Below are 24,024 nucleotides of genomic sequence, written 5' to 3'. Positions count from 1 at the left end.
CTTAATCTGGGTAGAAAAGGAAGACGATAATTTCAGACAAACAAAGACCTGTTCATAGCCATAGGAGCTTCCATCTCATATTACCAACTGGATAGTAAGGGAACATATACAAGAGACAAACCGTCTTTGGATTAGAGATCAAATAATAAAATCAAGATATACAAATTCCAAATGCTTGCCTCAGGAACACTACAAAGAATTTCCTAAATCCACTACCATCCACCACAATCTACAAATTTGCCAACGGAAGACAAGAGAAGCTTTCTATCAATACATTTGCTAACCAAGTCAAGATCAACCTTTCATCACATATTTTACAACAGTAAAATTAATTATACATCAAGAACTCCCGTGAGATCTGACAGAGGACATAGATTGGGCTGAGACAGAGGCAGTTGGACTGTTCAGGTCCCTTTCCCCATTAGCAACTTTGGGCTTTCCACTCAGCTTCTCCATCGCATCTTGAGCAATTTCAGTAAACCATTCATCCTCAGGGAGAACACTGCAGCAATGTCCACAGTTAAGCCAAGGCATGAAAATCATTCAGATGTACAAACTATTAGGTTGAAGCAGCAACCCCCTTAATGCATAGTACTAATAAACAGAGCATTGTGTGATTATTTCTTCTGATGAGTGATGTACCAAACAAAACGACCCTTTAATGCATTGCAAAATATACTCACAGTCAGATAAGAATTCGGTAAAATGGAGAGAGTTTATACCTATATGGATCCATCCCTGTTGCAGCAAAGGCTGACATTGCTTTAGAGATTATGTCATTGACAACCCGAAGCAAATTTCTAGATAAGTAGCGTCCTTGCGAAGCAAAGCATGTGACAAACTTCATATCCAAATAGAACTACAAAAAGTTCAATGTAAACATAAAGTTACAAACGTATTGGCAGTGGAGAGAAAAACAAGATTAGTGGATACCAGTAACTACAAACCTGCTGAAGACCAAGATGACCCAATGGCCTTGGTCCTTCCTCTATGTCATCCCAAAAGCTCTGATCTTGTGAAAGCCACAAGATGACAGTTTCTGTAAGCCTCATCAACAACAACATTGCAAATCTTTCCCTTCCTACAAACATATCAGCAGCTATGGCAGCCATTCTGTTTAGTTTGACATAAAGTTCCTGGAAAATCGCAATATACATAGATTAATCATACACAGTTGATCATGTGTAAACAGAAACAACCACTGAAACTTCGAGAAAAATCAAACCAAAACATTAATCAAGTTGAAATCATACAAACAAAAGACAAACAGATACTAGGAAAAAGTGGTGCTCATATCACAACAGCTTAGATTATCATATTGTTAATAATTAAGTACCCAGGAAACCAAGATCTCAACTCTTACATTGTTCTCTCAGGGGTCGTTTGGTTTGACGACACTTTATGTTGGAATTAGTTATAATGGGATAACTTTAGGATTAGTTATACTAAGATCATTTTTTATTGATTGTTTGATTTGTCATATTCAAATAAAATGTATGACATAATTTCTAAGAATAAGTTGTTTGTTTATAAAAGAGGGTTTAATGGGGTATTTTTGTTATTTTACATTTTTATCAAGTAGGGATAACTTATCCCAATCATAATTATTAATCATAGGATAAGTTATCCCACACTTTGTAACAAAACAAAGAATTGAGGGGTACTAAAAACTTACCCCGGAATTATTTTTTCTTATCCATCACACCATACGACCCCTTAGCGTTAATAATGAAGTATCAATAAATATGAAAATCTAAGCTCTTACACGGTTTTTTAAGTATTAATGATTTAAGTATAAAAAAATACTCATGTTTGCTAAGAGGCAAGTGCAAATTCTAATGCTGCAGTAACTAACACATAATAAAGACATCAATATTTCAGCACACTTTAGTTGAACAACTTAATGACTCATAGTGCTAGCAAGGAAAACACAGGAAGAGAAACTGCACCTGGAATATTAGAGAAGGGGACCATTCCATCTCATCTGCATTTCCCTCCATGTTTATATACATTTCTGCAGTGAGATGGCTGTCCCCTTCCTCAGTGAAAATAAGATCCAGGGCATGTTGCTGACAAAAGCTATCCTTTAATCGGTCGACCGAGTTCACCAGACGCTTTTTCCATTCCCTTTGCTCAGGGTGACGGCTTTGCCTATCTGAAGCTCTTCGTTGAAGATCATCCTTTTGATTAGCCAAGGGAGCAAGCTTCATAGCTGCACGTGGCAATAGTTCGTCCGCCAATAAAGATGCATTTGCAAGCAAAGCAATTTGTTGAGCTTCAGTCTCGGCCATTCTAACAATTTTATTCCCTGAATCTTCAAAGCTGGCTTCCTCCTCCATGGAGCCAGGTAATGCTCTTACAAGTGTGTTCACATAAGTATTAAACACTTGAAATAGACCTTCCAAAGCTTTCCCTCCCAACTGCATACTTAGCAATGGTCCCACGTCCTCAAAGAAATCCTAGATAAGCAGTAGGAAAGTAGCAAACTAAATTAAGTTAAAGACATCAGGGCCATTTGCAACATAATACGCAAAATGATTGCTTAAAAACATTGAATGCAGGTTGCATGCTGCAAAGAGAAATAAATCTGATAAGTAAATGATTAACACTCACTCAAGTAACTGTAACCAATTAAAACAATTAAAAGAACATTGTTTTGATATAACAAAGTAAGATCTAGCTAATCATCTGTGTTGATCATCTACAGCCAAGCAGTAACAGGAAAGGTTGGCATATACAAGGTTTAAGTAATTCAGATCTAGATTATGGAGATGGTAAGAGGAGAGACATGTTCTTACAACGTTTCATGTAGAATGTATGCCATGCCATGACCATATTGAGGAAGATCTGGTGCTTCTAATGACGTAAGTACACTCAAACACCACTAACTACCAGATAAAGAAGGTAGACGACAAAGATTGTCTTCTGAAAAGCTGAATAATACTTTTATGCTGACATATTTAAGCACATGATGGAGGACTAAAGGGCATATTCTGCTTCACTCGCAATCTTCAAATATCTTTCAAAATGACATAAAGAACTAAAAACGGACATAACAACTATGAATGGTGGAAACCAAGGGTGCTGAAAAGTAAAGTAAGCAAGAGTACAGCAGGGAAGGCACCTAAAGTAGGTCGTTGTGTTTATTGACACAAATAGCTGGTGCTTATGATGGAGATATTACACATTTATCTTTATCAGGTCACTAAGTCTGTGACAATGACATTACCTGAACCATCAAATTGAATCGGTGCGCACTACTTGAAAGTTTATGCTGATATGCCCCTGTAGAACCAAGAACAGCGCCGGCTGACCTACTGGATGTGCGTGTAACAGACGGTGGATATGTGAGTTCCCAATCATCAGCAGCAGCCAAAGCAGCAGTGCTTTCTTCAATTCGTTTTAAGTTGGCATCTAGCGCTTGCTCAACACTTGGTCTAAAAAGCTTCAGAAGCACAGGACAAAGTGCAAGTCCACGAGCTTCCAACAAGGAACAGTGTCCTAAAGCTATTTGAACACATTCTGCAGCAGCACGTAAGCCACCAGCAGCTGCTGATGAAGTTAATGCATGTCTTTTGACCAAAAGTGCAAAAGCCTCTGTCTGCTTAGTAGACCACATCACCAGTTCGGATGTATAAGCTGGCTCTTCACCAAAAATAGCCAATGAATCGGTGGCTGCTTGAGCAATGCCAGAGAATACGAGCTGTGAAAGGGTGGCAGTATAAGCTCCTCCATAAGAGGTGCTAGATGGACGAAGATTTTTCATGTTGAATTGGTATTTCTGGTAATGTGCATTAAGGAGCAAACTATGAGCACGGGGGCCATCCCCGAGCTTTTTAAGAGCTGAAATAGCAGCACGAAGCTCTGCACCACGAGTAGAAGGTTGACAGGTAATTTCAGCAAGCTGATCAGCCAGCTTTTGCCTACGTTCAGCAATGGCAGTTTGTAGTGACAACAGCACAGCATGACCTAACGTTTTCTTCTCTTTTGCTTCAGATGCTACACGTTCTCCTTCATCAAGACTCAACAAGGCTTCATCTACTCTCCTTTCAGCTAATAGAACATCTAGGTGATCAGGAAACTCCGTAAGCCACTTCTCTAGGTCTGAAGGCTCCCTAATGTCATCAGTAGGAGAGCTATCAGACGTGGACTCGGGAACAACATCAGACAAAGAATCAATATGAACTCCCTCAGCTAAACCATGAATTAAAGTTGCCTGAGTAGATAGCAAGTTTTTCATGGATGACAGTTCACCCTCCAAATCTGAGATCTCTTTTGATGTGCTGCAAGTAAATAAAATACAGAACAAGTAAGCACTGACCACACACAACAGTTAAAGCTATCAGTCTGTCACACACTATAGATAAAGAATATGCAACAGTTTGAAAAGGCAGTAGCAGGTCAAACTATCATTCTCAATGGGAAGCTTCTCTTATTTCATAGGCGTTTTCAGTTTGGGACGATAGGTCTGTAGCTGCTATATAAAGGACTCACCGAATGAAAGCTGTATAATTGGCATAGACACTTCTGCGCATTTCCTCAGCAGAAGCCCTTTTCAGTTCCAATAGATAAGAGCACAGCTGCCTTATTTCCTGCAAATTGATGGAAACTTCTATCAACAAGGCGAAAAACATGGATGCCCAAATATGAATTCAAAGTTAAAACCATATTCAGATCACAGAACAATTTAATCAAGTGAGCCGAATCCCCTCCCAAAGCTTAAAGCCTAAAAGATCCTGAGAATTAGTTGTTCCCCTAATCTCAAATATTCATTCCTCCATATTACGACCACGAAAGAAAAAGAGCAATCAACATCTGGTAGAGGGAAAGTAGCTTCTGGAAGTATTTGTCATCCCTATCTCACTCATTTCCAGATATATGGTTGTGTTCAACTTGTCAACTGCAACTACCTATAGTCCCAACTCTCTAGAATCTAGATGTGGTCTGACCAGTGTTATCAAAGGCGAAAAGTGCAAAAAAGCTCTAAGATCCGTTAGGGTTTTAAGCACAACGCGCAAATAAAGCGTGGGCTTAATGAAAAATGGTGCAAAGGGAGAAAAAAGTACAAATATATTTGTTTAGTCCAAGACTAATAATTATTATAAACATGAATGACAAATATATGACCAAAGAAATAGAAATATTTTGTATGATAAAGTGAAATATCAATTATTTAGTGTCACTTCTTCAGAAAAGGCTCATTGGCACGAAAAAGTTTGCCTTAGAACCTTGATCACGATACTGAAGCGCTCAACACGTTTTGAGCCTCGCTTCAGGGCTTAAGCGCGCCTTTGACTACACTGGGTCCGACTGGATAAAATAAAAAGCTGAGAAGTTTGAAAATGCATTATGAAACTGAGTCAGAAGCTATATATCTTTGTGGCAGGAACAGACATCAGGCATTTTCGAAAACAAGAGTCATGCACATTAAGATGCTAGCGGAAGTTGTGATACCAGAAATGAGTGCCATAACCAGCTGCAACAGCATTGCTACTTTAAAATACGGAGCTGACTCAGCACTGATCTATGTCTTGTGGAAGGTAAAACATTCAGAGTATGTTTCAAAACTAAGAGTGGTACTCATTAAACGGTGCTAATGAAATTTATCATAGTAGCAAAGGGCATTGTAACTTGTGGCATTGCTCCTCCAACATAGAATAGAGAATATAGGTGGAAACAAGGAGGTAGGTGGAGAAAGGTAGAATTTGAAAATTAGTAGCAATAGTAAGTATTAGTGCAACTGCTTGTTTTTTGATTCATAATAAGAGCATGTTTTGGTTCATGAACTAGAAATTCATGATTGAACATCTCCGGATTAGTCATTCTCGCCTTGGATGGGTCATCCTCACCTTGGATAAGCCATTGGGTAAGTAATCTTCGGATAAGATCTTTTACATATGTTTGATTAACAAAAAAAGTAATGAAACCCTGGATCAGAATATCTAATCATGTCATGTATTTGGCTCATTATTAATGAATATTTTGATCAAAAAACAATTGACCAAATGTTGTGGAAAAATGAAATCTAGTTTTTATTTCACTTAATTTATTAATTATAAAACTAAAAACACATATAGTGCCATCAGATACAAAATTAATTATTTTTTATTTGTTACTACAAGTAACTAATTACTAATCATCACAAGGCTTTTCTAATTAAGAATATTTTGGTAATGCAACCCTAGAAACTAATCCATAAATTGGAAAAGTGGTAACGCCTGGAAATTTGAAAAGCAATGTCCAAATACAGGGACAAACAAACTAGGAAGACTATTCATTTCTGTATGCTTTGAATAGCATGATTAGAAAGACATCGTGGATGTTATTAGAGAGGGAGAGAGGACATTTGTTTCCAAAAATCAGGTATCAACAGTACTTTATTTTTTTTGAAACTGGTAAGGTTGAATTCTTCAGCATTAAGGGTATGCTGGCTACCTCCACAGGTATCAACAGTACTTAAAGATTTGTGGAAGGATGAATGCCGAATGATCCAGATATAGTCTTGGACTTCATATACTCCTTACATACATACAAGAGATAAGCTAGCTATATTTTGCATACCATCAGTATCCTCTTGGTGCTGCGATATTCTGTGAAGAAAACTAGTTTACTTATTTTTTGAGGAGCTGAAATGGAATGTCTCTGTACAAAACTATACTTATTAAAAAGAAACTTACGAGTTTGTCTAATTGAATAAACATTTGGTTAAATAAAAGGCCTATAATTTGGTCATTAAAATTATGGGTTATCACTCTTTTTAAGTGCCAATACAGTAAGACTCTCATCCCCTGGCTATTAATACAATCTCCTTCGGTATTAAATAGTGACACTAGGATTAAAGGTTTTGAGATGACTCATCCTTGCATACTTTTTTGCATCCAAAAACAGGATGATGGAATTGGTCTCCAATACCAACTCATTCAGCCTCGTTCCCTACACAAAATGCACTAAGGGATTATGTTATACCTGTGTAAGGATTCACGTTGAAACCAATATTGTCAAAAGCGCGCTTAAGCCTTGAAATGAGGCTCAAAACGTGTTGAGCATTTCCCCTTGCAAATGTGCACTTCAATGTTGTTATCAAGGTTCTAAGGCATACTTTTCCTTGTCAATGAGCCTCTTCTGAAGAGACAACACTAAACAAATGATATTTCACTTCTTTTTTTATAACCGTGGTGTCCAAGCTTGCACGCACCTCGACTAATTCCACAGAATACCTACCACCTCCCACCGGCAGCAGATACCGAGTAACTCTATCCATCAAGGCTAGCACGGATAGGAAGAAATCACCTAGTGTTTTTTTGTCTCTGCTGAAATTTGAACTTGAGACCTCACGATTCTCTCTCAGTTCATTGACCTCATTGATTTTTCACTTTACCGTAATTTTGTTTTTAATTTCTTTAAACATGTTTATGTCATTCATGGTTATAATTGACAGTTTTGGACTAAAAATACATATTTCTATTTTTTTTTCTCCCTTCGTGCGTTTTTCTCATGTTTTATTTTCCCTTTGCACTTAAAGCCCAACAGACCTTAAGAGTTTTTTTCCGCTTTTTGCTTTTGATAACATTGGTTGAAACATTTCCCTCCTCTCCACCTCCCCAAAATGAAATGACGTCTAATGTGCATAACAAGAAGGGAGATTTATGAGAACTGACAATGCTTCAATGGTTCCTGTCACTCTATTTCTCTCCAAACAACTTACAGACTAAGAAAAAGCCTCTTGTTTTACCAATTTCCTTCTTTTTTTTAAAATAAAAAACATTTCTTTTTTCTTAAGTTATGGAGCTATGAGGGAAGTACACTCCTCAACTGTTAACAACATTTTCCATATAGCCACAATTTGTGCAACAAGTTATAGTAAATTCTGTAGAAGGGCTGAAATTGGCAATCATCATTAGCATTATTGTAAATAATTGAGGATACTGAGATGACATCTACTAATTAGAATGAGTTAATATTGAAATCAAAGAATTGTACAGAACTCCATTACGAACTTCAAATATATCTAAGTGATGCAGGTAAATTGCGTTCAACATTAAGTTAAAAACATGAGTGATCTTCATCAATTGGCTGTCTTCCATTTAATAATCAATCCTATAGCTGATAGTAAATTCATAATCCTAACCCTTCCGATCAAGTAAAACTAACAAAACTCAATAATATTTTTGGATAAATCACACGTGGATAATTTTCAGGTGAAATTGAGCACTCAATTATCAAAAAAAGAAGAAGAGGTAATTAAGGAAATTGGACCTTCTCATTGAGAGAATGACATTTGGACTGGACAAAGGCATCAGCATCGAAATTGTCGGATTTGAAGACGTTGAGATTTTCTTCGAGCTTGGGGCCGGTATCCTTGTTGATTCCTTTAGACTGAGTGACCGCATGAGCTCTTGAACGAGAGGATTTCACGGAAGCCATGAGTGAATCTAATGGCGGATGTTTAGGGTTGAAATATACAGCAAAAATAGGGAACACGTAAGAAAATCAAAAGGGTAGATCTAATCCAAAGGTGAGAGTTGTTATCGCCATCGCCATGGATGAAAATGATTGACGAAAAAAGAGGAGATTAGTTGTAGAAAGAGAAGAAAAAAAAAAGGGAGAGTCTGTTTGATTGTGTTGTTGGTTCGCTAATCGCCAGCCTACCCACGCCACCGAATTTTCTCTTTCTAAAATCTTACCTATGTTTATTTACTGCCCGCCCGGTACCCCTACCTTCCGGGTGCTTGTTTCGTTTTAACTTTCCATTCCCTTTTAAAAAAGGATTGTTTTACAAATACTTGATACTACTATCATTACATTATTTTGATATTAAAATTAACGTGCTAATATTTTGGTGTAAAATTAACTAAGTTACTACTATTATTATTTAATATTTTACAATATATTAGTATTTTATAAAATAACTATCATACTCTATTACTCGTCGCATGAATTGTCATGAACATCAATTATTCATTTTCAAATAAAAGAATTCGTCACATGGAGAAAATATATGAAAGGCTCCATAAATACTCATTATAGATATATCCTTGAACGAAGAATATGTTAGGACTTCGATTTTGAATTGTAATTCCTCAATTGTGAATACCTAGGAGGGTTTTTGGGTGTCAATTGTTAATCAAGGACTTTTTAAAGTCTACAAGCTAATTATGTATGTTTTGGACATAAATTGCAGATCTACAAATACATCTATTGATCTACATACGTAAGGTGTGTTCTTAAATACAATATTGGCATGTACTATCAAAATGTTTGAGAGTTGAATTTAATGATTACATTTTCTGTATGACAGGGAGGTAGGCCATATATCATTGTTTTGTTATTTTTTATCAAACAGAAGAGGGAGTAATTTGACAGGGAGGTAGGTCCTATTATTATTATTATTATAATTTGTTCTATCTGCTTTCTCGCTAAATAATGAGAGGAAAAATGACTAAACTCAAAGATGATTTCTTATATGGTAAGCAATGGTTTATCTCTTGTTTTACTCTTTCTTTGTTGGACATCATATTCATCTTCCAAGGCACTTCTCAACTCCAAACATCCTCGAGATGGAAAAAAAAAATAGAAGAATGGATTAAAGTCAATATTGCCCAAAATTCAACTGTTGGAAAGATAAGACCAATTCGAGAGACGAACCAGTCAAAACACTGACTACTAATTAGTTTAAAAGATAGACAATAATACACTCCTTTGGCTTGGTATCTAATTAAAAATAAGCCTATACGAGTTGTCTTCCCGTTGGACGACATTGTTGACATTCTTATAAACTTGCCTATATTGTTAAATGTTAAAACACACTTCATTTGACTTTTTTTTATGAGCTATTGTCCCTTAATGCCAACTCGTGATCATCAATTCACTTGGATTTCAAAACTATTAAAGATTCAACATAACACAAGAAAAACTATATCATCTGATCTGCATCCAACAGAAAAGATCAAATTCTATTGGCTATATTATTGAAAGATAAAAAGGTCCCAAATCAACCTCCAGCAGACATGCACTCTGTATAGTGCTGACGCAGTACAAAGACATCGAGAAGAAACAATGCCTGACATTCAACCTTATTTTCAATCTTCCGGAGTGTCTGAGCGGATGGCTGTGGAAGAGATCAGCAGAAATGTTTATCAGTAAGCTAAAAACCTAATGTTTCTCAAAGCCAGTATGACAATTATAGCAAATGTATAGCCTAGGTCAACCCCATTCTCCAAATCCCTCAACCCATCAAAATAATGAAGTATCTGAAACACCATAAGGAACACACACATCAATTATGCAGAAATATGAACTTAATCCTATCTGTAAATGCACTAAAGAAAGAAGCACATTGAACATACGACACAATTACACAACTTTTATCTTTTATCTTATTTTATCAATCTTCATGTAGTAGCTTGCTTACTTTATAAATCCAAGCACCACATCAACACGTGAACACAGATTCCGATAAAACTATTGTTTCTAATTAAAAAGAAGTCGCACAACAAGCTAAAATCCTAATTTTTCACAGATTCAATCATTTAGTTGTTCCAGCATGTAGAAGCCAAATCCAATTAAAGAGAAGATGCATGCATGTCTATAACAGAATCGTAGATTACAGTCCCATGTCCAGCCATTCTGATCCTCTACTTCCTCTATTATTAAGTTGTATTTCACTCAATATGTACATTTCTCAGTTTTATATACAAATAAAACATTGCACTTGGTTGACAAACATTATTATCAAACTTCCAGTACCCCAAAATATCACCAAAGCACCTTCTTCATGCCCAATCCACACTTCTAATATTGTCATACATCCCCTAAGTTTATACACAACCAAAGACTAGAAAATAATTATAAGTAATAGTTTTTTAAGGTAACATACATAATATGGAAATACATAACATGGAATTCACAAATGGGCCAATACGTGAACTGGGGTGGATAAGGAACGACAAGGTTAAGCTTAAGCATTTGGTTAATCCAGGGCTGACCCCAGCTTGCTTGGGACTGAAGCAGAATTGTTGTTGTTGTAGAGTTAAAATTCTGGTCATATAGGACCTCAAGTAACATGACATGTGTTCAGACAGTTGAGAATGCTTTCTTTTGATAAAAGAAGCAACTAGTTGGTTGATGTTTTCTGATAATTGAGGATGTAATCTCTAATTTCACAGCGACATAATCTCTAAATTAGACATCAATGGCAAGAAGGATATATGTCTTGAAGACATAAAATTGTCAAATCCAGCATAAGTTATAGGCACTGGCAACTGAGGAATGAACTCAAATACTAATACTAACAATATTAAAAACAGTGGCACAAAGGGGACCTTTGGGGCATATAATTACGACAAGAAGGACGAAACCCCCCAAAAAAACAAGAATAGATTTAAATGCACTGAGATCACTGATTTAAAGGGCTTGGAGTAAACTTAAAAACACTTGATCCTAGTCACATTTCAACTTCCCACAGTAAAGTTAGTGGAAAAATCATTCAGCAAGGAAATCATTGTCGTAATCTTAATTATAATTTGATAAAGGTAAAGCTAACTCCTTTTTTTATACTCCCTCTATCCCTTTTTACTTGTCATTTTTGACAAATCAAGAAAAGACTATTTTTTACATATTATACCCTCAATTTTATTTAGAGAGTTAATGTTTTTGAAAAAAGTAGAGTAAATTGATTTTGGAATTCCATGAATTAATAGGGGTAAAATGGTAAACTCACTATGTCTGTCAAGTAAATAGGGACAGAGGGAGTACCATGGTGTCAGGGCCAACTTGCACGCACATCAATTAATTACATGCTACTTTCCATCAGCACAAGTACGAGTAATGTTGTTTATCAAGGCTTAGACAAATGGAAAAAAAATTGCATAGTGTTTTTTTTCTGAATAGACCTCACATTTCTCAACCTACGGCATGAACCAATAGGTAAAAGCTAACTCTAGGAAGGATACTGTAACAAAGCGAAATGTCCTTCAATCTTCATGTAAGGACCCAAATGAGGCCAAACAGGGGATGCATAGAACAGCACAGAGAACAATAGTCACACACACATATCATAGAATCCAGAAATGTAATCTCCAGCAGGAACACAAACCCTAGATTAATTGATAATTGGGGAAACCCCAAAATACATATTAGCCTTAAACATTTAAAAGGCCCTAAAAAGACAGGCCCGTCACTAATCAGCAGCGAATTTGAAACAATAAAATGACAATCAAAACAGTAAAGAAGACCAAGTAAGCAATCGAATCATAAATTTATGAAGCAACAAAAGGATGTGATTGCTTACTAGGTTTCTGAGGCTTGCCATCAGCCCATTTGCTGATAGTGTAGTGGACCTTTTCCCGAGTGAGGGCTTCGGACTTGTAAGGTTCCTTAAGGCAATTCCTTACCAGATTGGCGCACAGATTTGAGTATGTTATGTAAGTCATCCCCGCCGATCTCCAAAATGGCGCAGCTGCATTCGACGCCATTTCTCTTTCAACTTTTTCTCATCGCTCTCTGCTACTAATTATTGTCCGGTGATTACTGATGTTACTAAAATACCCTTGAATTGTTCAGGGCTTTCTCATAAAAATAATAATTGGAAAATCAATTTGTTATTGAATAATGGAGTACTCTTGAATAATGTATCAAAATGTTCCTTAGTTTTATATTTCTAAATATAATATTATATACAGGTTGTAGAAATTAAAGAATTATTAAATTAAGAAATTACATTCTTGAATAAAGTTGAATAAGTAGATACATGAGTCTTATGTCGCATAATACACGTAAAATGCAAATTTTCATGTAAGATGTTACGTGGAACATGTGTGTCTATTTGTTCAACTTTATACAAGTGGCTACTTGTGCACATCCAAAGTTGGAGAACACAAATGTCAGTAAAGGTGAAGTGAAAAGGGTATATTATGTATTATGCCAATAGAAAAACTTACTAAATAGTATACAAAGAGATTGGGTCAAAAAAAAAGAAGTAAGACAGTTAAATTAGGACAGAGTGAGTACCTGATAATGCAAGCATATCAGTTTGGCTATGGCCATGTCTGACAAACATGGTATTGAGTTGAATGTAAGCAATCCTATGTGGCACCTCTCCATGGTTAGTATTCTTATTTATCTTTTTTCTCATTTTTCTTCATATTTCTGCTATTAATTGAATAATATAAAAAAACAAATATGTTAAATATATTAGTTGCAGTTATGTCACATTTAATACCCATAACTGTAGCACATAAATATTACAAATTAAAAGGGAAATAAATAGTTGTTGATAACCTATATGAGAGAATAGCAACATTTTTCTTCCTATTTCTTCTATTAATTGAATAAGATAAAGAAACAACTATGTTAGATGTTACGATCCGATTTCGAAAACTAAGGTTTCGGAACCAATTTCGCAACTTTTTGGCAATTTTGTTAAGTTTTGGAAAAATTTATAATTTGGAAGTCGCCACTTAATTTTTTAAGAAAAATTAAGAAAACCATTTAAAAGGGATAATTTTTGAAAGAAAACATTTGAATAAACCAGAGTCGGGTAAGGGTTCAATTAATTCTCTAAGGAAGGGTTTAGGCATCTTAGAGAATCCGCTAACACGCGGTTGACCGACGGATTTAAAAGTTGGCTAATTTTAAGGAAAAACTTAAGATTACTTGTGAAAAATCTTATTTAAAATAACAAGTCTTTTTATACTTATACATCCATCTTATTCCAAGTATGAAATAACTCAAATGCTAAAGTGTCAAAATAAAATTTTAACTTAACAATTTATCCGAGTCAAGGCTTTGAGTCGAATAATCAACACAATTACTTTGGCATGGATTTGAAAGCTAAATACTAACTATGAAAGAATATGGATAATTCTCAAGTTAGCTTTAAAGCTTAGATTGTCTAACTAAAAAAAATGGTTTTGAAAATTTAAATGCTTGAGTAAAATGAGTAACAAAATAGAAAAAACTTCCCCAATGATTCATCTAAATTAATGAGAAAAGTTAATAAAAGTTAGCATTTCCAAAACAAATTAAGGGCATAAATCGAGATAGTATATAATAAGAATCTAGGCCGTTGGCCTAAATTCTCTTTGCTGCTGCCATGGTGTTATTATTGCCGATCTAATTGGACTTTTTAAGTCCAAAAAAGAATCCAATTTTCAATCCTTTGGGGCTGCTGCCATCCTGCTGGTTAAATGAGACTCTTTTAAGTCCAAATTTTCCAATTTTCAGCTTTTGGGAGTGTCGTAACTCTGCTATAGAGCTGCTGCCCGTGGTTTGGATTTTAACCCGTTAATATTAGCTTCTGTTTCACGTCTCGGATGAGATTGACTCAAAAGAGAGGAGTATGCAAGAAGGGGGGAGTCCATTGGACTCAAATGAATGTCACATGCGAAGAAAGGAAAGGAAGTAACGTTAGAACTAACATAAAATAATAATAATAATAGTACAATAAAATAAAAAATCAAGCTAAGCTGCTAACTTAGCATTACAGAAAAAAAAACTTAGAATCTATCAACATCTAACTACCATCTTAAGAGTAGGCCTTCTACTAATAACCAAAATAAGGAACATGCATGATTAACAACTAAAAAAAATTAAACACTTAGTGCGAGATTTTTTTTTATTTTTAAAATAAGCTAAAACAAACAGAGGAGTCATAATATTTAGCTTAGCTACTGATGTGCAGAAAAACATTGGATAAACAATAACAGAACACTACTTTGGAACAATATCTTTGGAGCCAAAAATCCACTCATAATGTAAACCAAACTCAAAAGATCCAACTAAAACTTATACCATCAGAGGTTCTATGAGAAATCTAGAACTAAACATGTGCAAAGGGACCCAAGAAATTCAAATAAGAGAGGAAAAACAGAGAAATTGATTCAATTTAAAATAGCTAACAAAGCTAAACAAAGCAGTGGGAACAATAAGCAATTGATCAATGAAAAATGGAAAACAACGCATGCTAAACTTGTTGTGAACGAGGCTCTAGGTCTCAAGTTAAACTTCATAACGAATATTTAAAATTCAACCCCTAATAGAATCAAACTACTCAGGTAAGCAGACCAACACTTAATACCATACCTAAGTTGAACCTTTAAAACCAGCCTCGGGACAAAACAGAGAGCAGAAAATAAGATAATACTATCATGTAGCATTTAAATGTAAATCCAAGAAACTCTATACTCAAATTCAAGTAGGGGTCTGAGGATGGTAAATCAATATACTTTAGGATGCATAAGAGCCACGATATAAGCTTTCATTCATCCAAGCCTAGCTCTTTGGAGAATGCTAAAGAGCAACCCCAAAGGTAAGCTATTTTCAACACAAACATGACAGTCGAGCTAGCAAGAATGATGCATTTTTTAGGCTTTTTTCTGTCTAATCAGATGTAATGCAAAACCAAATAAGTAAAATTTGCTATTTATCATAGACAAGTTCATATTTCACGAAAAGGAAAAGTCTTAAGAAAAAGAACTTAAGCTTAGATCAACAACACCAATAGCCTTCTCTAACTACATGATTCATCCTAGTCTATATACAGTAAATTTCTAGGCATGGAAACTTAAAAATTTGTCAAGACTCAATGTTTAGCTAGGTCTGGCAGGTTTCAGGAAGTTACACATTTAAACCAGATGATCACAAGACTAGTGTATATTCATTTTAAATCAGAGATAGCAAACAGATTGTTAAATAGACAAAAGAAAGGGAAAAGCTCAGCCTGAGCTAGGACAACTTTTAACCATAAGAAAGATAATCAAACTGTGTTGAATCTGAAATTTTAACAAACAACATATGATAATGAAGAAATGCTAGATGGAACAACAATAACTCGATTGATTCAAACTATACTAGAGATTAGCTAAAAAACTAATAATTTGGGCACAACAAAGTTCAGCATAACACTCGGTCCAAACAAACTTGAGGCAGTGAAGTACACAACTTACAACTCTAAACATATGTATCTAAAGAAAGCAATGAAGAGAAATCAACAACTATATAACATGGATTTCAAAGTCGAATGAAAATAATAGCAACTAGAAACGCCTATAAAGACTTATGAACTCGACTAAGTAAAAGAACCAAATTCACATCTTGAACTATATAAGAAGAAGAAAAAACCATCAGTAGAGCAAAATATTTAATAAACTCATTTAAAATTGAATAATAAAAACTTTTGTTGTCGTTCACATAACCATTACACTAATCACATTGAATCTAAAAAATAATTAATACTAAAACAAACAACAATTCTGCAATGCAACAGAGAGAAAGGATTAAAGAAAGAGCAAGAAGATTACTTGGTTCTGGGCAGCGAACCGGATGGACGAGTTTGACGATGACAACCTCTACCACCAAAACGAGACTATGAGGACTCCTATGAATGAGCAAGGAATCCACACTATAATCGCACTGATCTCTCCTCTGTTTCGAATGTGCTTAGTACGTATTTTTACTGTTTTTGCTTAAGTTGTTCCAAATATTTTTTTTGCTCAAAAAAAATCCCCCCTATGAATGAATAAGGAGGAGGTTTATATAGGGGAAATTAGGGTTCGTAATAGAGGGGAAAAGATGAGGGTAAAACGGGTAAGAACCAAGGAACGAATTCAAAATTCAAAATTCTCCTCTTATCCTCAAACAGGGGAGAGCTTATTTTCGCTCAAATCCAAAAGATTTCAAAAAGAGGAAGGGCGAGGTGGACGTCTAGGATGATTCCAATGTCCTTGAACGTCGACGTGTCTCCATCTTAAGCTGAAAAAGGACAAAAATGCGGCTGTTGCAGGTGCTTTTCGCTGGAATCGCGACTGGAACAGTACCATCGTACTGGGTGAAGAAGGCGACGAGAATAAAATTGTTACGCGTACATAAACGCCGTGAATCGCTTTCCGTCCGCTTGTGAACGTTGGAGGAAATATTGTTGATGCTTCCGTCTGCTGGCTGTGAAGACGTCGTGCATTTTGACGTCGCGCTGCTTGGGCTCGCTGGATTCGGGTCACGTTCTGGCTGGGTTTCGCGAGTTGGGTCACGTTTCTGCGTGAAAGAGAAAGAAGAAGAACATACGGGGGTGGGGTCGTTTCTGGTATTTGTTGTTGTTGTAATGTATGGGTTGAAAGAATTGGGTTTTTTGATTGAAAAGTTGTTGGGTATTTGTTATAAGAGTTGGGCTTGGGTTATTTGTTGAATTGGGTTGTCTGAAAATACATCAAAAGAGGCCCAAAAAGATATAAAATTGGAGGTGAGGATTGGCTAATATTGCAATTGAGAAACAATGAATTGCAATTATAACTATGGAAGTTAAGGACTTGGTCCTTTGACCATATCTTAAATAAATTGCAGGCGATATGAATTACGTATTTAATTAATTATTAAGCTTCTTAACTTTAACAACATCAAATAATCATTTAACATAAAAATCATTTCGAAATAAAGAGAGTAGTTATGTACTCTAATTGATTTTTTGAGGAAGTAAAACGCACACTTAGTTAAAACTCTATTTTTTAGTAAAACTATTTTTCTAAATATTTATTCAAAGTGATAAATACATAAATTTATATATTATGAGTATATATATATATATATATATATATATATATATATATATATATCTTATAGGAAAATGACCAAATTGTCTTGAAAATGGTCTCGAAAGATTTGTAAATAATTATTTCAAATTGTTTGAAATTAAAGAAGCTTGAAAATTAACTAAATTGTGGAGGGCCAAAATTGGGTGTCAACATTAGATATATTAGTGGCAGTTATGTCATTTTTAATACCCATAACTATAGCATATCTATATTAGAGATTTAAAGGGAAATAAATAGTTGTGAATAGCTTATATGAGAGAATGACAACAATTTTCTCTAATATTTAAAATATGGTAGATAATCACAAATCATTTCAAAAAATATGGTAAAAGTTATTCACCAACTGATATTGATGTGTTCATTGTTGACGGAGTAGTAGAAAAAATCATGGTTTGATTAGCTCCTTTCTCAATATTTCATTTGTTTTTTATGATTATCTTTCAAACATCTTCTTTGTTTAAACTGTTTTTCTTCCTTTCTTTACTTTTTAACTTTTCAGAAACATCAAACAAGTTTCATTGAATATGCACGTATCAAAGAGAAAAAAATTCAACAACATACCAAATAAATAAAAGAAAAATCATGAAGGGAAGAATGATAACAAGCACTGGAAAAAAAAACATAAACAACAAAGCTCATTGGAAGCAAATTTAGAGATGAAGAGAAAAGATCTCAGAATGGACAAAATTTCGTCGACTTTAGCGTAAAATAATAGTTAGATCATTGACGGTAAGCATTAGATATCTGAAAATTGAAATTAATTTTATGCAAGAGTTAATCTACTATCCTATTTAGTGTCACGCCCCAAGCTACCCCCAAGACGCGGACACGGGACCTAGGACCACAAGTGATCCCAAGCTAACCCTGCTGGCCTGATCATGAGCATACTAAAGATAATAAACTGATGCGGAAGCTAAATCATAAATAGATCTGAAAAGATGGGGAATACCCATATACTATAACTGAATATATCAAATCTGAGAGTTTAATACAAAAGAAATATCAAACTCAAAATACTAAGTTGAATCTAACTATGTCTGAAATAAGCCTCTAAACTGACTAGAAATGTTGGGACATGCCCCAACTAGATCTAGCAAAACTGAAACTAAAGACTAAAAGCGATAAAGATAAACATGTCACTAGTCCTCGAAGAATGAGGACTCACCACTGATGCTGCTGAACTGAAGATCGGGAATCGATCTAAGCGTGATCTGGATGCTGAGAACCTGAACCTACATCGCGAGAAGAAGAAGCGCACATATGCGTTAGTACTTGAAAGGTACTGAGCATGCAGGATAGAGTAAAGCTGAAATAACATATAACTGAACAAAGCAATAAAGCAATGAAATAATCTGAACATGATATAGATACTGAAAATACTGAATACTGAGCTAACTGATGCAATGACCAAATTTATAACATGCTGAGACTGAATACTGACTGTACTGAAATATGGTCAATGCAATAGAGTCTGACTGAACTGTGGGAGCTACTAATAACCGACATAAAACCACATGAGCTAAATGTGGAGTCCGATGTATACGCCCCATCGAGAGGACCCAATATACCCTGCCAGAGGTATAGAGGCATGCTGGCGTGATCACTAAACTGATGTTGCCCACAGAGGGGACTTACACCTACGTGGCTCGTAGTTCTGGGACTATATGGGTACGCTGAAACCCTAGTCCAACTCGGTATTATGCTACTCCCAATGAATTAAGTAGTTAACTGGTTATGACTAAATTTCTGTAAATACTGGATAGCTCGAACTGAACATGCAAACTGAGAATGCAACAATTAATCTGATAATGATGCATTAATAACTGAGGCATGTATAACTGAATAACTGAGATATCTGACCTAACATGTGTAATTCAAGAACTAAAGAAATACATAGCTAGGGTTCTGAAATTCATGCAACAAACTGAGAAATAACATGATAATCTGATTTGGAACATGTTAATAACAAATTCATGATGATCTGCTGTAATTCTAGAAACCCTAGGTCTGTTCATAATCATGGAATCAAGAATCTGACTGAATTCTAGGGACCTAATGGGCGAAAGGAACCCACTAGTGAAATCCCACATACCTGGTGACGAATTCCACGGAGAAATCTTTCGATTTCAGGGTTAGAACTGAAGGAAACTTGCTGCGTTCTTGAACTAGGGTTCTTGACCTTTTTCTCCTCTCTTGATTCTAATTTTCTAAGATTTTGATTAATGAATTGACTTGGATAAGTTCTAGTTATGTTTCTAGGCTTAAACTGATTAAAACCTCATGATTTAGGGTCAAAACGACGTATCTTACGGGTTAAACGAAATAGGAAAAGACCAAAAGACCCCTGAATTAACTGCTGTCGAAGTGACCTACGGATTGGACCTACGGTCCGTAGGTCAATCTACGGTCCGTAGATTGTGTCCGTAAGTCAAGTCTGCCCGACAGGGCTTCACTAAAACGAGCATAACTTTTTACTCGGAGGTCGGAATTTAGCAAACTCAGTGGCGTTGGAAAGATAATTCAATTATCTATCATACCATAGGTCATGGAACACACAATTCCTTTTGTGCTAAAAGTTTTGACCATCTGAAGTTGACCAATCAATAATCTTCATCTAACTGACTGTTGACCCTCATCTACGGTCAGACCTACGGACCGTGGATCGATTGACGATTCGTGCTGGTCAACCGTCAATCGGGACTGAAGCTGGGCTTTTGGGGCATCGATCCACGGACACGAACTATGGTCCCGTGACCTGACCTACGGACTGTAAGTCCGGCCGTTGGGTCAACACTTAGCCAAATTTTCTGATTGAGTCTGGGAGGGTTGCAGTGGTGAACCACGGACCACCAGCACGGGCCGTGGTCTGACCTACGGTCCGTGGATGGTGACCGTAAGTTGCACCTGCAACTTCTCGAAATCTGTATTTTTGGTCTGTTTCGAATACGGGGTGTTAAATTTAGTATGATATTCTATATGGTCGACTAACTACAAATTGCACTATATTCCCTTTTTTTAAAAAAAAAAATCAAATATATTAGTTTAAAACTTAAGGATAAAAGAAATAAAAAAATTAATAATCAAGACCAAAAAAGCGGAAAAATAAAATTATTAGGAGTATTTTTAAAGTTATTAGGAATCTAAAATATGTTAAGAATATATATATATAATTGAATGTAAGCAATCCTATGTGACACCTCTCTATGACCAGTATTCCTATTTATTTATTTATTTCTCATTCTTTTGAACTTTTTTCCTATTTCTTCAATTAATTGAATAAGATAAAGAAACCAATATGTTAAATATAATAGTTACAGTTATGTCATATTTAATACCCATAGGTGTAGCACATAAATATTACAAATTAAAAGGGAAATAAATAGTTGTTGATAACCTATATGAGAGAATGACAACAATTTTCTTTCTATTTCTTCTATTAGTTGAATAAGATAAAGAAAAAATATGTTCAATATATTAGTGGCAATTATGTCATTTTTAATACTCATAAATGTAGCACATCTATATTATAAATTAAAAGGAAAATAAATAATTGTGAATTGCCTATATGAGAGAATGACAACAGTTTTCTCTAATATTTAAAATAGGGTAGATAATCACAAATTATTTTTAAAAATATGGTAAAAGGTATTCACCAACTGATATTGATGTGTTCATTATTGACGGAGTAGTAGAAAAAATCATAGTTTTGATTAGCTCCTTTCTCAATATTTCATTTCTTTTTATGATTGTCTTTCAAACATCTTCTTTGTTTTAATTGTTTTTCTTCCTTTCTTTACTTTTTAACTTTTCAGGAACATCAAACAAGTTTCATTGAACATGCACATATTAAACAGAAAAAAATTCAATAACATACCAAATAAAAAAAAGAAAAATCATGAAAGGGAGAAGGATAACAAGTACCGAAAAAAGAAAAACATAAACAACAAAGCTCATTGGAAGCAAGTTTAGAGATTAAGAGAAAAGATCTCAGAATGGATAAAATTTTGTCGACTTTAGCGTAAAATAATAGTCAAATCATTGACGGTAAGCATTAGATATCAAAAAATTGAAATTAATTTTATGCAAGAGTTAATCTAATATCCTGTTTAGTATGATATTCTATAAGGTCGACTAACTACAAATTGCGCCATATTCTTTTTTTTTTTTTTTTAAAAATCAAATATATTACTAATAACTGAGCATATAATTATGTATTTAAAACTTAAGGATAAAAGAAATAAAAAATTAATAATCAAGACCAAGAAAGCGCAAAAAATAAAATTATTAGGAATATTTTTAAAGTTATTAGGGATCTAAAATATGTTAAGAATCTTACATTTCAAAATCATTGTACAATTAAAAATATATATACATATAAAAATAATTCTCAAAATTATTTATATTTAGCCTACAAAATAATAAAAAAATTAAGTATTAAAAATCAACAAAAATAGACACCTTAACTTTGTCACTTCTGATAGAATATAGTTTATTTATGAAAAGAGAAAGAGCGAATATCTCATCATTATTCAAGATATTGATATAAGAAGAAAAGTCATGTAATAATGTTTGTCTTCAAAAATAATATTTTTTTGAAGGATGTTGCACAATAATGCCTCAAACTAACATTAGCCATTTGCCATCTGTGGGATCAGAACGCACCCCACTTCTCATGGAAATGACAATGAATGATTATCAAGGTATTAAGTATTTCAAATTCCTGCATTGTTGGGTTGATAATGACAGCTTCATGGACACTGTGACATCTTGCTGGAATAAAGAAGTGCATGGCAACCCTATGTGGAGATGGCACCAAAAAATGAAAAGGTTAACTACCACTCTTAGTGCCTGGTCTAAAAGGGAATTTGGAGACATTTACTCCAAGGTAAAAGAATTTGAAGAAAAGGTCAAAGTAGCAGAAGAGGAGCTGATTAACAATAACACTGGAACAAACAGACATAATCTTCATTACATCAATGCTACCTACATCAAGTATTTGAAAATAGAAGAAGCAATTCTCAAGCAGAAAACTCAGCTTCAGTGGTTCAAAGAGGGATGTGCTAACACTAAATACTTTCATGCCCTTATTAGAGGAAGAAGGAGAAGATTATTCATTCACAAGATTGGTAACAGTGCAGATGAATGGGTTCAAGGGGACAGTAACATTGCAACTGTAGCCTGTGAACACTTCCAGAAAATCTTCACAGGCCATGAAACCAGAATTGATGAAAGAATTCTCCAACATCTTCTTACACTGGTGACACCTAAACAAAATCTGATCTTACAGGAGATACCCAATATGGAGGAATTGAAACAAGTTGTTTTTTCCATGAACCCCAATTCTGCTCTTGGTCCTGATGGTATGGGGGGGGGAAATTCTATCAGACTTGTTGGGAGGTCATTAAAGAGGACTTACTTGCTGGGGTAGAGTCTTTCTTCAATGGTCAAACTATGCCCAAGTTCATGTCACATGCCTGCCTGGTCTTGCTTCCTAAAGTTGCTCAGCCTAATAATTTTTCTGAACTTAGACCTATCAATTTGAGCAATTTCACCAACAAAATCATTTCCAAGATCCTAAGTGTAAGACTGGCTCCCATCCTTTCATCCAGGGTTTGTTAGAAGAAAGAATATAGCTGAGAATATTATTTTGGTACAAGAAATCACTTATGGTATCAAAAAACCTAAAGAATGAGACAATGTGATTATCAAGCTTGACATGACCAAAAGCCTATGATAGAGTCTCTTGGGCTTACACTTGTTTAGTTCTAAGGAAAATGGGATTTGGAGATGTGTTCATTGACATGGTTTGGAGAATCATGAGCAACAATTGGTACTCTATTATCATTAATGGAAGAAGACATAGATTTTTTCATTCCACTAGAGGTCTCAAGCAAGGGGACCCTCTTTCCCCTTCCCTATTTATTTTAGGTGCTGAAGTCCTCTCTAGAATGTTGAATCTGTTAAACTATAATATGTCCTATAAAGGTTTCATGATGGACCCCAAAGGCCCTAGAATTAATCATCTCAGCTTTGCAGATGATGTGATTATTTTCACCTCTAGCAACGAGCATTCTATTAAGCTCATCATGGACACCTTGACTGTATATGAAGATACTTCTGACCAATTGATCAACAAAAGCAAGAGTCAATTCATGGTTCTTGCTAACACTCCTCAGAACACTATCAGATGATCAAAGATTGTACAAGTTTTAGTCAAAAGGACAGTCCTATCACTTATCTAGGTTGTCCTTTATATATTGGGAGACAGAATTATTTACTATTCCCAACTTGTGGACAAAGTGGCTAAAAGGATAAGTGGATGGCAGACAAGATTCCTTAGCTTTGGAGGAAGGGTGACTCTTATCAAACATGTTCTTCAATCCATCCCCATTCATACCATAGCAACAACTTCACTTCCCAACACCACCATCAAGTACATGAA

At 35.0% G+C, this 24,024-nt stretch overlaps 2 protein-coding genes across 2 annotated transcripts; both read right to left on the bottom strand.

The window, feature by feature from the left end:
• Positions 1-95: 95 nt before the first annotated feature.
• On the bottom strand, positions 96-8,669 carry LOC102578846 (exocyst complex component EXO84B-like). Its single transcript, XM_006342806.2, has 7 exons — positions 8,257-8,669; positions 4,495-4,592; positions 3,230-4,283; positions 1,950-2,459; positions 948-1,136; positions 723-859; positions 96-502 (listed from the first exon to the last, which is right to left on the bottom strand). The coding sequence occupies exons 1-7, from the start codon at positions 8,422-8,424 to the stop codon at positions 340-342; spliced, it is 2,319 nt and encodes a 772-aa protein (XP_006342868.1). The 5' UTR covers positions 8,425-8,669; the 3' UTR covers positions 96-339.
• A 1,171-nt stretch (positions 8,670-9,840) lies between these two features.
• On the bottom strand, positions 9,841-12,530 carry LOC102578499 (ATP synthase subunit epsilon, mitochondrial-like). The gene is made up of 2 exons (XM_006342805.2): positions 12,290-12,530; positions 9,841-10,108 (listed from the first exon to the last, which is right to left on the bottom strand). The coding sequence occupies exons 1-2, from the start codon at positions 12,471-12,473 to the stop codon at positions 10,080-10,082; spliced, it is 213 nt and encodes a 70-aa protein (XP_006342867.1). The 5' UTR covers positions 12,474-12,530; the 3' UTR covers positions 9,841-10,079.
• Between the last annotated feature and the right edge of the window lie 11,494 nt (positions 12,531-24,024).

The sequence above is a fragment of the Solanum tuberosum genome, unplaced genomic scaffold (assembly GCF_000226075.1).
Source record: "Solanum tuberosum cultivar DM 1-3 516 R44 unplaced genomic scaffold, SolTub_3.0 scf00040, whole genome shotgun sequence".
Lineage (NCBI taxonomy): Eukaryota > Viridiplantae > Streptophyta > Magnoliopsida > Solanales > Solanaceae > Solanum > Solanum tuberosum.
This window is presented reverse-complemented; position numbering and strand designations above follow the sequence as displayed.